Genomic DNA, 18,149 nt, shown 5'->3' on the forward strand with positions numbered 1-18,149 from the left:
GATCTCAAGCACTAGGTCATGAAGATCTCCAGCACTAGGTCATGAAGATCTCCAGCACTAGGTCATGAAAATCTCCAGCACTAGGTCATGAAGATCTCCAGCACTAGGTCATGAAGATCTCCAGCACTAGGTCATGAAGATCTCCAGCACTAGGTCATGAAGACCTCCAGCACTAGGTCATGAAGATCTCCACCACTAGGTCATGAAGATCTCCACCACTTGGTCATGAAGATCTCCACCACTAGGTCATGAAGATCTCCACCACTAGGTCATGAAGATCTCCACCACTAGGTCATGAAGATCTCCACCACTAGGTCATGAAGATCTCCACCACTTGGTCATGAAGATCTCCAGCACTAGGTCCTGAAGATCTCCAGCACTTGGTCATGAAGATGTCCAGCACTTGGTCATGAAGATCTCCAGCACTAGGTCATGAAGATCTTCAGCACTAGGTCATGAAGATCTCCAGCACTAGGTCATGAAGATCTCCAGAACTAGGTCATGAAGATCTCCACCACTAGGTCATGAAGATCTCCAGCACTAGGTCATGAAGATCTCCAGCACTAGGTCATGAAGATCTCCAGCACTAGGTCATGAAGATCTCCAGCACTAGGTCATGAAGATCTCCAGCACTAGGTCATGAAGATCTCCAGCACTAGTTCATGAAGATCTCCAGCACTAGGTCATGAAGATCTCCAGCACTAGGTCATGAAGATCTCCACCACTAGGTCATGAAGATCTCCACCACTAGGTCATGAAGATCTCCACCACTAGGTCATGAAGATCTCCACCACTAGATCATGAAGATCTCCAGCACTAGGTCATGAAGTTCTCCAGCACTAGGTCATGAAGATCTCCACCACTAGGTCATGAAGATCTCCAGCACTAGGTCATGAAGATCTCCACCACTAGGTCATGAAAATCTCCACCACTAGGTCATGAAGATCTCCACCACTTGGCCATGAAGATCTCCACCACTAGGTCATGAAGATCTCCACCACTAGGTCATGAAGATCTCTAGCACTAGGTCATGAAGATCTCCACCACTAGGTCATGAAGATCTCCACCACTAGGTCATGAAGATCTCCAGCACTAGGTCATGAAGATCTCCACCACTAGGTCATGAAGATCTCCAGCACTAGGTCATGAAGATCTCTACCACTAGGTCATGAAGATCTCCACCACTTGGTCATGAAGATCTCCAGCACTTGGTCATGAAGATCTCCACCACTAGGTCATGGAGATCTCCAGCACTAGGTCATGAAGATCTCCAGCACTAGGTCATGAAGATCTCCAGCACTAGGTCATGAAGATCTCCAGCACTAGGTCATGAAGATCTCCAGCACTAGGTCATGAAGATCTCCAGCACTTGGTCATGAAGATCTCCACAACTAGGTCATGAAGATCTCCACCACAAGATCATGATGATCTCCAGCACTAGGTCATGAAGATCTCCAGCACTAGGTCATGAAGATCTCCAGCACTAGGTCATGAAGATCTCCAGCACTAGGTCATGAAGATCTCCAGCACTAGGTCATGAAGATCTCCAGCACTAGGTCATGAAGATCTCCAGCACTAGGTCATGAAGATCTCCAGCACTAGGTCATGAAGATCTCCAGCACTAGGTCATGAAGATCTCCAGCACTAGTTCATGAAGATCTCCAGCACTAGGTCATGAAGATCTCCAGCACTAGGTCATGAAGATCTCCACCACAAGATCATGAAGATCTCCACCACTAGGTCATGAAGATCTCCAGCACTAGGTTATGAAGATCTCCAGCACTAGGTTATGAAGATCTCCAGCACTAGGTCATGAAGATCTCCAGCACTAGGTCATGAAGATCTCCAGCACTAGGTCATGAAGATCTCCAGTACTAGGTCATGAAGATCTCCAGCACTAGGTCATGAAGATCTCCAGCACTAGTTCATGAAGATCTCCAGCACAAGGTCATGAAGATCTCCAGCACTAGGTCATGAAGATCTCCACCACTAGGTCATGAAGATCTCCAGCACTAGGTCATGAAGATCTCCAGCACTAGGTCATGAAGATCTCCACCACTAGGTCATGAAGATCTCCACCACTAGGTCATGAAGATCTCCAGCACTAGGTCATGAAGATCTCCAGCACTAGGTCATGAAGATCTCCAGCACTAGGTTATGAAGATCTCCAGCACTTGGTCATGAAGATCTCCACCACTAGGTCATGAAGATCTCCACCACAAGATCATGAAGATCTCCACCACTATGTCATGAAGATCTCCAGCACTAGGTTATGAAGATCTCCAGCACTAGGTCATGAAGATCTCCAGCACTAGGTCATGAAGATCTCCAGCACTAGGTCATGAAGATCTCCAGCACTAGGTCATGAAAATCTCCAGCATTAGGTCATGAAGATCTCCAGCACTACGTCATGAAGATCTCCAGCACTTGGTCATGAAGATCTCCAGCACTAGGGCATGAAGATCTCCAGCACTAGGTCATGAAGATCTCCAGCACTAGGTCATGAAGATGTCCATCACTAGGTCATGAAGAACTCCAGCACTTGGTCATGAAGATCTCCAGCACTAGGTCATGAAGATCTCCAGCACTAGGTCATGAAGATCTCCAGCACTTGGTCATGAAGATCTCCAGCACTAGGTCATGAAGATCTCCAGCACTAGGTCATGAAGATCTCCAGCACTAGTTCATGAAGATCTCCAGCATTAGGTCATGAAGATCTCCAGCACTTGGTCATGAAGATCTCCACTGCTAGGTCATGAAGATCTCCAGCACTAGGTCATGAAGATCTACAGCACTAGATCATGAAGATCTCCAGCACTTGGTCATGAAGATCTCCACCACGAGGTCATGAAGATCTCCAGCACTAGGTCATGAAGATCTCCAGCACTTGGTCATGAAGATCTCCAGCACTTGGTCATGAAGATCTCCACCACTAGGTCATGAAGATCTCCACCACTAGGTCATGAAGATCTCCACCACTAGGTCATGAAGATTTCCAGCACTAGGTCATGAAGATCTCCAGCACTAGGTCATGAAGATCTCCACCACTAGGTCATGAAGATCTCCACCACTAGGTCATGAAGATCTCCACCACTAGGTCATGAAGATCTCCACCACTAGGTCATGAAGATCTCCATCACTAGGTCATGAAGATCTCCACCACTAGGTCATGAAGATCTCCAGCACTAGGTCATGAAGATCTCCACCACTAGGTGATGAAGATCTCCACCACTAGGTGATGAAGATCTCCACCACTGGGTCATGAAGATCTCCATCACTAGGTCATGAAGATCTCCACCACTAGGTCATGAAGATCTCCACCACTAGGTCATGAAGATCTCCAGCACCTGGTCATGAAGATCTCCACTAGGTCATGAAGATCTCCAGCACTAGGTCATGAAGATCTCCAGCACTAGGTCATGAAGATCTCCACCACTAGGTCATGAAGATCTCCAGCACTAAGTCATGAAGATCTCCACCACTAGGTCATGAAGATCTCCAGCACTATGTCATGAAGATCTCCACCACTTGGTCATGAAGATCTCCACCACTAGGTCATGAAGATCTCCAGCACTAGGTCATGAAGATCTCCAGCACTTGGTCATGATGATCTCCAGCACTAGATCATGAATATCTCCAGCACTAGGTCATGAAGATCTCCAGCACTAGGTCATGAAGATCTCCACCACTAGGTCATGAAGATCTCCAGCACTTGGTCATGAAGATCTCCAGCACTAGGTCATGAAGATCTCCAGCACTAGGTTATGAAGATCTCAAGCACTAGGTCATGAAGATCTCCAGCACTAGGTCATGAAGATCTCCAGCACTAGGTCATGAAGATCTCCAGCACTAGGTCATGAAGATCTCCAGCACTTGGTCATGAAGATCTCCAGCACTTGGTCATGAAGATCTCCAGCACTAAGTCATGAAGATCTCCAGCACTTGGTCATGAAGATCTCCAGCACTAGGTCATGAAGATCTCCAGCACTAGGTCATGAAGATCTCCAGCACTAGGTCATGAAGATCTCCAGCGCTAGGTCATGAAGATCTCCAGCGCTAGGTCATGAAGATCTCCAGCACTAGGTCATGAAGATCTCCAGCACTAGGTCATGAAGATCTCCAGCACTAGGTCATGAAGATCTCCAGCACTATGTCATGAAGATCTCCAGCACTTTTTCATGAAGATCTCCAGCACTAAGTCATGAAGATCTCCAGCACTTTTTCATGAAGATCTCCAGCACTAGGTCATGAAGATCTCTAGCACTAGGTCATGAAGATCTCCACCACTAGGTCATGAAGATCTCCAGCACTTTTTCATGAAGATATCCACCACTAGGTCATGAAGATCTCCAGCACTAGGTCATGAAGATCTCCAGCACTAGGTCATGAAGATCTCCACCACTAGGTCATGAAGATCTCCACCACTAGTCATGAAGATCTCCAGCACTAGGTCATGAAGATCTCCAGCAGTAGGTCATGAAGATCTCCAGCACTAGGTCATGAAGATCTCCACCACTAGGTCATGAAGATCTCCACCACTAGGTCATGAAGATCTCCAGCACTTGGTTATAAAGATCTCCACCACTAGGTCATGAAGATCTCCAGCACTTGGTCATGAAGATCTCCAGCACTAGGTCATGAAGATCTCCAGCACTAGGTCATGAAGATCTCCAGCACTTGGTCATGAAGATCTCCACCACTTGGTCATGAAGATCTCCACCACTAGGTCATGAAGGTCTCCAGCACTAGGCCATGAAGATCTCCAGCACTAGGTCATGAAGATCTCCAGCACCAGGTCGTGAAGATCTCCAGCACTTGGTCATGAAGATCTCCAGCACTAGGTCATGAAGATCTCCAGCACTTGGCCATGAAGATCTCCAGCACTAGGCCATGAAGCTCTCCAGCACTAGGCCATGAAGATCTCCAGCACTAGGCCAAGAGGATCTCCAGCACTAGGCCATGAAGATCTCCAGCAGTAGGCCATGAAGCTCTCCACCACTAGGTCATGAAGATCTCCAGCACTAGGCCAAGAGGATCTCCACCACTAGGCCATGAAGATCTCCAGCACTAGGCCATGAAGATCTCCAGCACTAGGATATGAATGAAGCTCTCCAGCACTAGGCCATGAAGATCTCCAGCACTAGGCCAAGAGGATCTCCAGCACTAGGCCATGAAGATCTCCAGCAGTAGGCCATGAAGCTCTCCACCACTAGGTCATGAAGATCTCCAGCACTAGGCCAAGAGGATCTCCACCACTAGGCCATGAAGATCTCCAGCACTAGGCCATGAAGATCTCCAGCACTAGGATATGAATGAAGCTCTCCAGCACTAGGCCATGAAGATCTCCAGCACGAGGCCATGTAGATCTCCAGCACTAGGCCATGAAGCTCTCCAGCACTAGGCCATGAAAATCTCCAGCACTAGGCCATGAAGATCTCCAGCGCGAGGCCATGTAGATCTCCAGCACTAGGCCATAAAGATTCCTAGCACTAGGCCATAAAGATTCCCAGCACTAGGCCATAAAGATTCCTAGCACTAGGCCATGAAAATCTCCAGCACTAGGCCATGAAGCTCTCCAGCACTAGGCCATGAAGATCTCCAGCACTAGGCCATGTAGAACTCCAGCACTAGGCAATATAGATCTCCAGTACTAAGTCACGGAGATCTCCAGTACTGTCACAGAGATCTCCAGTACTAGATCACGGAGATCTCCAGTACTAGGCCAGGGAGATCTCCAGTACTAGGCAAAGAACATCTCCAGTACTAGGTTACGGAGATCTCCAGTATTAGATCACGGAGATCTCCAGTACTAGGGAAAGAACATATCCAGTACTAGGTTACGGAGATCTCGAGTACTTGGCCACAGAGATCTCCAGTACTAGGTCACGGAGATCCCCAGTACTTGACCATGGAGATCTCCAGCAATAGAGTACAGAGATCTCCAGTACTAGGGTACGGAGATCTCCAGTACTAGACTACAGAGAACTCTAGTACTAGGTCACGGAGATCTTCACTACTAGGACACGGAGATCTCCATTACTAGGCCAAGGAGATCTCCAATACTAGAATACGGATATCTCCAGCACTAGGTTACGGAGATCTCCAATACTAGGCCAGCGAGATCTCCAGTACTGTGTCACGGAGATCTCCAGTACTAGGTCATAGAGATCTCCAGTACTAAGTCAAGAAGATCTCACTAGGCTTCGGAAATCTTCAGTAGTATTCCATGGAGGTCTCCAGCGCCAGGCCATGGATATCTCCGTCACTAGGACACGGAGGTCTTCAGGACTTGTCACCGGAGATCTCACTAGGATACGGAGATCTCCAGTACTAGGCCACGAAGATCTGTATGTTTCTGTATCTACTATGCTTGCCTACTCTTCTATTTAATATTTAACAGAAGGAGCAAATTTCTACGTAAGTCTAAATTTGCATAATTGTTGTAGTAAGGTTTTATATATATATATATATATATATATATATATATATATATATATATATATATATATATATATATATATATATATATATATATATATATATGTGTATATATATATATATATATATATATATATATATATATATATATATATATATATATATATATATATATATATATATATATATATATATATATATTGCCTAATAAGTCCAAGTTATCAGTTAGGCCGATCTGTCCTAAAAGTTAAAATTTTCTTAAAAAAAAAAAACTTAGATTGGTTAATAAATAAAAGTTTTCATTAAGAGTTGAGAGGGAGTAAAACTTTTTAGTTTTGCGCCAAACCTAACTTAAGATAGCTCAAATAACCTTGTTTTAATGAACGTAAGTTGCTTTATCTTAATTCTGCTTAACACGTCAAGGATCGGTTGAAATTTATTTAATACTAATTGGTACATATTAGATCTGTCAGGAAACGAACGAGTGTTTCCTGGGGCGGTGCATAATGATGACCCACAGCTGAAGCTTTAGGTTATTTGACCGAGGCCTTTCTCTGGCTTCTTTTTCCACCCCCCTTTAAAAATTATTGTATGATTATTAATAGTAATTGAAATTAATATATATATGTATATATATATATATATATATATATATATATATATATATAATATATATATATATATATATATATATATATATATATATATATATATATATATATGTCAGGTTCAGATTGATTTTCACAGATTGATATATTGATAATTTTAAGTAAAATTAAATAAATTTAAACTAGCCTACAATATATTTATGAGTTATATTTAAAAAAAAAATAGATTAGGTTTCTGAGTTTGGTTTAGTAACAAAAAAAATTTTTTGCACCATATTCAGTGAAATATATATTAATCCATAAAGAAATTGCTTGGAAAAGTTCTGTTTTTAGGGTAGTTCGGTCTAATTGACCAGTTCGGCTTATTAGGCACTATATATATATATATATATATATATATATATATATATATATATATATATATATATATATATATATATATATATATATATATAAACTGTAGAGGGTTTGAGGGAATATCATCGGCTTCAACAAAATCAACAAATATGCGAAAGACATAGAAGAATAGAAATATTTCATGCAATACAAAATTCGTGTGTAAGAAAATTCCCAGATGAGAGCCGTTCAGAAGGCTGGTATGGACGCTCGTGAATAGCACCTTCTTCCCCGCCCTGAAACTCTAGGACGCGTGTGAGGGTCCCGGACTAGGGGAGGCAGGGGGCAGAGACACCACGGGTAACTCCACCTTTTCCACTTTCTTCTGGGTTCCGCTTGGCCCAGGAGACGCTCTAGGAGTGCGTTGTTCCCTGATATCCCTACTTGAGTGAGGTCCTCCTGTGTGCTTGGCGTATATGGAAGCTTCCCCGGCAAGAGGACCCGTGAAGGACGGTGGCTGTCCCGCAGCGGGAGTGCTATAGGGAGAGCCAGAAGAATTGTGATGGGAGGGAGTAGAAGGCCACGGGAACATGTCGGCGGTGGTGGAGATGGCCGGTGCGAAGCTGACTATCCGGCCGCTGTCACTTACTTCATCTTCATCCTTCTTCTTGCGCTTCCGGCAGCCATAGTATGCCAAACCCAGAGAGACCATAATGGAAATACCTGCACCAACACCATAACGTTAATATCAAGTACCATAGATCATCCTGTCATATAGAAAGCAGGAGACATCTTTATTTTAGAATAAGAATGCAAATGTTTTATTATTATAACAATGTAATTTAGGAACTAAAAGTTAGAGATGCTTACATTTCGAAAAAAAAATAAAATCCGAAATCAAATATGAAATATTCTCTTCACTTTACATCAATATTTTGCAATTCCGTTATTTTATTAGGCTTTACTGATTTTTATCGACACGTCATTTTGTATTACGAGACAAAAAAGTGAGAAATGGGGAGGATAGATATATCCCCACAGAAGTAAGACAAGTAACATAGAAGATGGAAGACAGAAGTAAGACAGAAGTCAGATAGGCGAGGTTTAGAAGCCATACATATGCTGACTTGATATCCATGAAGGCGTCAACATCAATCACTGGCCAAGAAGGTGAAGCCTGCGTGTGCTCGGGCTACATTTTTATTAAAAAAATTATACAACTACAAATCGGAAAAGATGGCATGCAAATGTTGAGCATATGTCTGTAAGTGCAACATTATAGAAAGTAACGTAGTTGAATTTAAAAGTGGACAAAAGAAAAAAAAGATAACAGGAGAATAAGAAGGAAAACGATACTCACATCCAAATGCCATAAAAATAGTTCCAGTGGCCTTGTTGGGGCCTTCTGAGGTGCGGTTGGACTGGCCGAAGCTGTTGGTGAGGACGCTGATGCTGGAGAAGAGGAAGGCGCCACCCAGGATAGCCAGGCTAGCCGATAGTCTCACTACCCACTTCGGTGCCCACACTAGCCCGCCTCCCTGTCACAGACACACACACGTCCATTACTGAATGCTTTTTAAGAAGCATTAAGACACGAATATTCACAGGACAAAAAATCGATTATATACACCGAGTCCAGCCCCTTATCCCTTGTATTTATATTCCTTGTGTTTTACGAAACTGTGAACATTTCGTCTTCTCGTTGATCTTTGGATTATCAACGAGACACCAACACGTCTGTGTGCTCTTCTTTAGCTAGTGACTAAAACTCCTGATGTTGATTATGTTGAGCTAGTAGGCTAAAAATCATAATACCACAGCTGGAACTGTTAACAATATACCCACAAATTGGAGGTAAATCATTAGACAATCTTTCAGTCGTCCTGGATCATTATTATGAAAAAGAGAGTAGGCCAGACTTCTGTAATTTGCCTTCCCTGGTAAAAATTTACAAAAGAAAAATAATATCTTTAGTCCACTGGATATTAAATTTATTTTTTTTTGTTTGTTTAACTATGGTCTTCTCTTTCATGTTGGAGACCATAGCCATCACATAAGTTGGTCCTCCTCCGAAGCTATGTATCCCTCTCCTTGCCTTCACCGATGCCGTCTTGTAGAATACTCCTTTATACACATTCCTAACATGAGTCTTAATCCTGGTTTTGTCTCTGTTGATGCTTGCCTTTCCTGACCCTGGCTTTCACCGCACCGCAACTCAGATGTCTCCTTACTTCATCTGATCTCTCTTTTCTCCCTCGTTAGTGGCTTGATAATGATTCAGGACACCCTGAAATGTCGTCTAGACATTTATCTTTAATTTGTGGGTTGGATGCTAATCTGACAGCATTTCTGGGGAGAAGAAATGTGTGTTGACGAGGACGGTGTGAATGTGGTGAAGCATGTATCGGGAGATGCGAAAGGTCCTGAGGTGTGGAGATTTCGTGCATGAGAAAGGTACTGATGTTGAGTTGGGGTGAACATTTGACGGGGAAAGGAAATTATGGTGAAAATTAAAGAAAGAAGAAATAAGTACAGCTTCTGTGGAATAACGTGTTAATATGGAATGAGAGAGATGGCGTGAACACTGTGAGTGTAGAATGAGAAAGGGAGTTTATAATTACATGATAGTGTGGAATGAAGGAGAGTGATTGAGCAAAATTAATGGAAAAAAAGAAACGTTGGTGTGGATTGAGGGATATATAGTGCACTCAGGTTGTGGAGGTGTGCAGTTTATATAATACAGAGGTGTGGAGGTGTGCAAGGAGGGAGAACACTCACAGTACCTCCTGAGTTTCTGCTGGTGTGCTAAGTGGAACCTCTGGCGTTTGTTGAACACCCTCTGAAATAACGGAAATACAAGTTAGTTATTTCAAGATATGTAGAAACACCGGCCATAGCGGTATACGGCAACACAGCTTATTAAAGGTATCGTGCGTGAAATCAGAGGTTAGCTTCATGAAGGTATAAAAGGTATATAGAAACACCGGTCAATTTTACAAAGGTTAAAATAAACACAGGATAGCTTTATAAAGTAATATGAAAGCAAAAATTTACTCAGTAAAGGTACAGAAAAACAAAAGATAGCTACAATGTTTTTTTTTCGTTTGATAAAGGTATAAAGGAACAAATTTTACTTTATATTCATAGATGCACATGTGAGATTTATAAACTTTGACAAAGACACGTACAGTTCAAGGCATTAAATAAAGACATTAAATAAAGGCATTAAATAAAGGCATTAAATAAAGGAATCATTTCGCCACGAGTAACTTCTTCAGTCCTAATATAGAACCAAATACGCAAGAAACATACATAGTGGCGGGAGGCAGGCGACGTGAAGAAAGAGGATGGAGAAGATAGTGGTAGGACAATGAGTAACATCCGAAATTTATAAATAAATAGTTAAGAAATCAAGTACATGTAAAACACAAACAATAGGATTCTAAACAAAACCACATTGACTTTTTTTCCAACAAAAGGTTCCACCCATAGTCATAAAAATGTCTAAGATATTATAAGATTGAAAAAATGTTTAGGGCAGAAAATATATAAAACAAGCTACTTATTAATTTCTAAAAGAAATATTATCCAAACAAGGAAGGTAGAAATAGACATATTAAGGGAGAATTCTCATGATTTAACACAAGTAGAAGGCAACTTTAAATGTCGTTTCGGTCCGTCCTTGACCAGTATGAAGTTGCGACCGACAGTAGTCCACGATGGATTGAAATGTTGTCTAGAGTTTCTTTACGAAAGTGAGGCTTATTTGTGACCTGTTCCAGACACAATATTTTGACTCCAGGTCTCTCAGCAATAGAAATGCTACTTTAAAGTAAAATAAAAAAAAACTGATGTTTTCGCATTGATATGAATAAAAGCTATAAATCTAAGGAATTATTCAACTAATTTTGAAAACACTGAAATACAGTATTCTGCAAACCTCACTTAGGGATCTTTCTGAAAGTTATGGAAGAGTACAACGACCTGTATTGGACTTACAACTAGAAGACAAAATTACAAATTTTTTTTTATTACAGACAAATACATACTCATTCACACACACACAAACACGTCAATACAGGATTCATTTACATCTGGAAAAATACATAAAACAATATTTTACAGGAAATCATCACGAAAATGCGATTAGTAATATCGAAAAAAAAAAATAATTTAACATGTCTATCTACCATAGGGGTGAACAAACACATAACAACACAGGTAATGTTCTGCAACAACAACCATAAGTAATTAAGTTTTCTTACTAATGTATGACTGTCTGTTGGCAGCAGCACGTGCTGAAAGTAAGAGGTCATACCTGTTAGTATTTCCCATATAGAACCTTAGTTTTTATTGGTATGAATGTACTAAATTTTCATACAAAACAAAGATAATAATTTGAAATTATGAGATTCATGTAAATATTGTACCTTTTTATCCCTTACTGAGAACAAAGGTGAAAAACGAGAAAAAAGTTAACATGAAATTTTAACAAAAATTATGTAATGATAAAGCTTTTAGAAAACGGCATGACACTACGTAGTTCCCAATATAGCAATACACGTCATAAAATTAGAAGAAGAAAAAGTGATGAAATGTGACAGAGGTAAAACGACAACTGATGAGCGTAGAGCCGCGTGGTACAAATCTATGCTAATCAGCACACCTATCGTCTCTTCCTTCTAAGGAAGATGAACGACGGTGACTCTCAAAGGTATAACACAGACGTCAAGATCTCAATGTATACATTATTCATCAATAAAGGTTCGCTAGTTGGCTTCCAGAGTTTGTTTCGTCGAAAACGAGTCTCTCTGGGTTACATCTAAAATCGCATTCTGTGTTTACAACTTTTCCATTTTTGCTATATTTAAAACGGCCATTTAAAAAATATATTTATATTTTGAAACAGTCGACAAGATATTAATTTCTGTTATTACGTTTTTGAAAAATGCAGGCGTGATAAACTAAGCGTACGTGGCTTCCTGCCACTTTCTAAAGCCTCTGGCAAGTGAGAATACAAATGACTGCACGGGCTTACTGTTGTGATTCTCAGTAATATTTAAGTCAGTGAAGTGAACGTGAACATCATGAACATTCACTTTTGCTTCATGGTGAAAGTGACGGTGAATGATCCCACACATTTATTTACAGAGGAAAAAATGCTCACGAAAAATTTGCTATATGCAGTATTCAGAATTGAAAATTACGTAGCAAATACATTTGATTTTAAATTGAAATTTGTGTAAGTGAATTATTTGTAGTAGTAGGAACGGCAGTAGTAATAACAGCATAATAAGAGGCATAGCATGCGATAGTAGAGGTAATAAATAAGGAGCCCTATTAGTAGAAGTTGAAATATTATAATAGCAGTAGCAACAGAACTAGCAACTAGCAGAGAAGTAGCTGTGCAAATATAGATCAGCTGCTGCAGAACTGCAACTAGCAGAGTACTAGTTATAGTGTGAGGAGCAGGAATAACAGCAGAAGGTATACTGTTCAAGATTTTAGTTTTTGAGGTCGTGGTAAAACTGTACTACAGATTGCAGGAGCACCAGCGACACCAACAAGAAAAGTAACAGCAGCAGTAGAAGTAACAGCAACACTAACAACAAATTAATAAAATCCACTGACAGCTAAGATGAGAATTTTATCGCGTAATCTCTCATGATATTTGTTATGTAAATTATAAAAAAATGAGGATTTTTATATTTTTTAGAGCAAAGATGAATCTCGATGTACTAAAAAAAATAAAATAACCCGGCAATCTTTTACCCAACAGAATGAAGACTATGCATAATATATCTTTATATATTTATTCACTACCAAAATATATCTTTAATATTAATAATAAAAAATGCTACATGCAAATGCTTTCATATTTACAGTGAATAAATGTATATATCATAATCGTAAATACTCAACATGCTAATTTATAAATAACTGAAAAAGTAACTTACATATTTTGTATATTAATGATATACATATATATATATGTATTATATATATATATATATATATATATATATATATATATATATATATATATATATATATATATATATATATAATCACAACTGACGAACCAAAAATGATATGACTAATTCCATATAAACCCGTAAATGAAAAAGGAATTCCAAATGCGGATTATATTTCTACCCGATTACCACGTTGTTTAACGCTACACACTGAAGTTATACGATAAGATAGCAATTACTATAGGTGATATTTGCATAATTTTAATTTATTAAGCAATCACAAAGCTAAATTGTAGGCTAAAAAAATTATAGTCTGTATACATACAGTAATTATACGATATCACAAAAATTATTCCGTCTACATAACTGTATCAGACACAATAAAAATTATAGATAAAAAGTATTAGATGAAACACTAGTAGAATCGTATTACATGAAACATTACCAATGTGGGCAGTGAAAATTACAGTACATAAAACAGATGCTTTCACGTAAATAATATAGCAATCTACAAATATTATTTGTTGGGGATTTTATTTTATTCCGAACACTATCATATATATATATATATATATATATATATATATATATATATATATATATATATATAAAGTTTACACAGCATGCAGTTCCTTACAGTACGTATAACCTTCCTCTCTAAAGCACATTAACGAAATGTACATAATGTGATATGGACCTTAACTAAAATATATTTAACAAACGAAACAAAATATAAACAAATATATATATATATATATATATATATATATATATATATATATATATATATATATATATATATATATATATATATATATATATAAATATATATATGTCGTGCCGAATAAGTAAAACTGGTCAGTTAGCAAAAACTCATTTAAAATTAAGTCCTTTCTAAAAATTTCTCTTTTACGTTTAAAATTATATTTTTTCATTTATGTTAATGTGAAAATTAGTAATTTTGTAATAAAAGAACCTTAGATAACTTACCTGACGTTATTATAACAAGCGCAATTCAATTTAGCCCAATCCAACTAAATATATTTTAGATAAGTTTACAATAATTTACTAATAAACAAAATGAAATATATTTTTTCGTTAGGTTCAGAATGATTTTTGTGAAATTATGGCATACACAAATTTTCACTTGCCTTATTCGGGGTTGTTTTTTAAGCCAAAGTCGCAAGTTTTAACTATTCGGCACGACATATATATATATATATATATATATATATATATATATATATATATATATATATATATATATATATATATATATATATATTAGTATATGGTTTGAATGTGAAGTTATTCCATAGAGTACAACAATGATGAATATATTTTCTAAAGGCTTCAGCAACTCACTGCAACATGCAATTGGCATATACTCATTATGGAACAACGTAAGAATTTAAAAAAAAAAATCACAGTAACCGGAGAGAAACCATTTCGAGATCAAACACAAAAACCACGAGAATTCATTTATAAAAATTAATGACACGGTCGTGTGAATCCGCTGTCAAAAGATCGAATCCCACGTACTCCTTAAAACTGTTTTAATACCTGTTTATTGTGATCATACTGCATATATATATATATATATATATATATATATATATATATATATATATATATATATATATATATATATATATATATGCAGTAAGATATCACAGTAGACAGGTGATATCACAATATGCAAAATAACCACTGCGAAAAATAGCGATTTTTTCAAATGCTTTCGTGATTTCTCACATTATCAAGTTCCTGGACAATGTGAGAAATCACGAAAGCGCTTGGAAATAAACTATTTTTTCTCACAGTGGTTATTTTGCATATACGTATATATAAAATCATCTTTATTAGTCAACATTCATTATAGATTTTATAAACAGGGAAGACGACAGACAAATAGCAGGGGACACAACAGAGGTACAATGATATGATGGTACTGAGCATCGCTGGTCGTGCGGGGTATGATAGCTATACATTTGCTTACTGTTGAATGACCGTCTGTTTGTGTCAGTGCGAGCTGCTGTGGAGAAAAGCAATGGATATTAACATTTTGTCACATAAAAATTAAACATAATAATTATCTTAAAACTCATTCGAATACTTTCTTTCCCAACATCAAACTGGTTCAAGGTTCACCTTGTTTCCTTCTGTTTACTCCTGCCTTAGGAAGTACTCTGATGAGCACTGAAACTCTCGCTAGGAGACGTCTCATTGTACTTTCCAACTCCGGGTTCTTCAGTCTTGCTTCTGACAGATGTTCTGAGATCTCTCTCGACTTGATCACTGCCCCTAATGCACAACAAAAATTTAAGCCCACGTTCAAAATGACTCACAGTTCTCCTTATGTGACCTTCATAAGTGCTTTGGATATGTCATGGGTTGAAAATTGCAACTTTCTAGCAAATTAACCTAATTAACAAATGTTTAGTAACTATAATTCTAAGACTGGCCGAAATGCACTGAATAAACTAAAGCTTTTTATAAAGTTTGCTAATTATGTTAACTAATTCTGTGTCATTTGTATTCTTGTTGTAGGGAAATAAGAATTATCAGTTTTCAGTTATGGTTGACCAAGGTTCCAGGACGATATTTTTATAATAAAATGTACGAAGTATTTGCTTACGTGTCGTTATCCAGAAAAATAGAAGTTGAAACCTGTAGTGTCAGGCTTTAAATGATGGATTAAGTGTATCACCAGTCATTACTTGTCCTCACTCTCATATTATTATCATTACCATTATCATTACTCTCATGTCATTAACACTACCATCATCACCATCACCATTATCATTACCACTATCACCATCACCACTATCATTACCACAGTTATCAACTCCACTGTTAACGTCATCACTCTAATCACCATTAACAATACTGTCGCTACCATCAACACCACTATCACCTTCATCACTCTCATCATTATCATCATTACCACCACCACCACTGTCTCCACTATCATCAGCACTACTGTCACCTTCACTATCATCATCATCATTACCACCTCTATCACTCCCATCATCTCAGTAAATACCCATGTTCCTCTGGTAACTGGGTCACGAGACACATTTTGGTCTGTGTTCGAACACCAAGATAGGCAGTGACGTGATACAGTGTTCGGACGTTTCTGGTCTCACCTTTTGGAATCAGCTTATCGAATTCCCTAAATTGATTAGTTTTTCTGGTAAGTGATACTTTATTCCCTTCAATTTTTATAACCCCGAATTTTAATTTACGTGTAATGTATATCAAATTTATGTGTTTTGTTTAACAGAATTACTTCTCCCTCAATATATTGAAATAACGAGTTCTCCGATGTACAAAAACCTCGAATGTCATTTAACCGAACAGTTCGTATTGTTATTTTTCCACTGCTGCAACAAAAGGCTACATTAATTAACTTCACAAAGAATTCCTAGGATTGATATTAGTTGTTAGTTTATTCGTCAGGAAAAAAAGCCCCTGGTGCGGGTCTTTGTCATAAGATGAATCGTCGTTCATTGATGCTGGCTTTGTGGTGGGGTTGTGGCAGCAGCAGCGACCACCGTTTGCCGGTGGTGAACTCGGTAATGGAGACCGAGGTTACGTCCACTAATCGTGGTTCGGTATCTGATGAGTCAGGCTGTCATAGTCTCTGCCTGACTGGGTAAAATGTTGTGAGCCAGTGAGACCTTTCATGATAATTTCTTTGCATGCTGACAAAGGTGCCGCTTCGTGGCTCATTATCGAAGCTCCGGGATTCGAGCCTAGAGCAGGTGAAGAGGATGAGCCTTCTTACCCGTGTTAACCTAACAGGAAATAGATACCCAAGTGTTAGCCGACTGGATTGCATCTCAGGAGGGTGGTAATGTATCTTAGGGCTGAACGTTGAAAGGCGTAGAGGTAGAACAAGAGCTCCCAGCTTGCAAATTCAGCTGTCGAAAACAAAAGAATACCCACATTTCAGAAACTGGGTCTGAACAACTACAACAAAAACCTTGGCAACACAACATTACAAACAGGCATTGTTTATCAGCAGTATAAAATACCTGTAATACTTATAAAACCATCTCGGTGGCTCGCTAAATCACCTTCCCCAGCATGAAATATTCTCCCAAATACCTTGTGATGTTATAGCATTCAAGGTCTTGTACCCACTTAACTACTAATAATTAACTTTCTCTAGAATATTTCTTAGCATAAAATCCTTACAGAGAAAAATAATTAGCGGTTACATGTTAAAGAAAGGCTAGACAATACCTGACAATGAGACTACAAGCTCACTTTTTTTTACTTGTTTGATCTTGTTATCTGTTGAGAACTTGTATCTGGAATCGTGAGACAAAACTAGCAGTAAACAATTATACAATATGACCCCACGTGACTCATACCGTGGCAGTGAACAGTTATACAACATGAACCTCAGTGACATATTACAGTGATAAGGATACAGAAAATATAATCCATTAATATTGACGTAATATTTCAGCAGTGTAATGGTGCGGACTCCTGAGCCATAATGCACAACATGCCTAGCAGAAATTTGTTTTGTTTAATTCTAGACTGTGAAGTGCCGCTCACCTGAGAGTTTCAGCAAATTTTGTTTTACCTAATTAGCTAGCACACAAGAACTGCTAGAGCCTACGTAAACTACGCCACTAGGCTCTGACTAACTCTCCGCCACTACTGCTCTACAACTGATTTTCCCTAAAAAAAAAAAAAGATCCTGGGGCCAGCATATATATGGATTCCTGGTCATGTGGCCCAAGGTTTAGTTTTCATCTCTCCCTTACTTTATATT

The 18,149-nt window shown here is 38.7% G+C and overlaps 1 protein-coding gene across 1 annotated transcript in view; it reads right to left on the minus strand.

Moving 5' to 3' along the window:
- Positions 1-7,473: 7,473 nt before the first annotated feature.
- LOC128696123 (uncharacterized) overlaps positions 7,474-18,149 on the minus strand; it is a 127,016-nt gene continuing 116,340 nt past the window's right edge. Inside the window, exons 10-14 of the mRNA XM_070094790.1 lie at positions 15,357-15,392; positions 11,648-11,680; positions 10,166-10,221; positions 8,743-8,920; positions 7,474-8,105 (exon numbers count right to left, since the gene is read on the minus strand). Of these exons, the coding sequence (XP_069950891.1) occupies positions 7,687-8,105; positions 8,743-8,920; positions 10,166-10,221; positions 11,648-11,680; positions 15,357-15,392 (722 nt within the window). The 3' untranslated portion in view covers positions 7,474-7,686. The remainder of the gene's footprint in view (positions 8,106-8,742; positions 8,921-10,165; positions 10,222-11,647; positions 11,681-15,356; positions 15,393-18,149) is intronic.

Source organism: Cherax quadricarinatus, chromosome 48 (genome assembly GCF_038502225.1).
Source record: "Cherax quadricarinatus isolate ZL_2023a chromosome 48, ASM3850222v1, whole genome shotgun sequence".
Lineage (NCBI taxonomy): Eukaryota > Metazoa > Arthropoda > Malacostraca > Decapoda > Parastacidae > Cherax > Cherax quadricarinatus.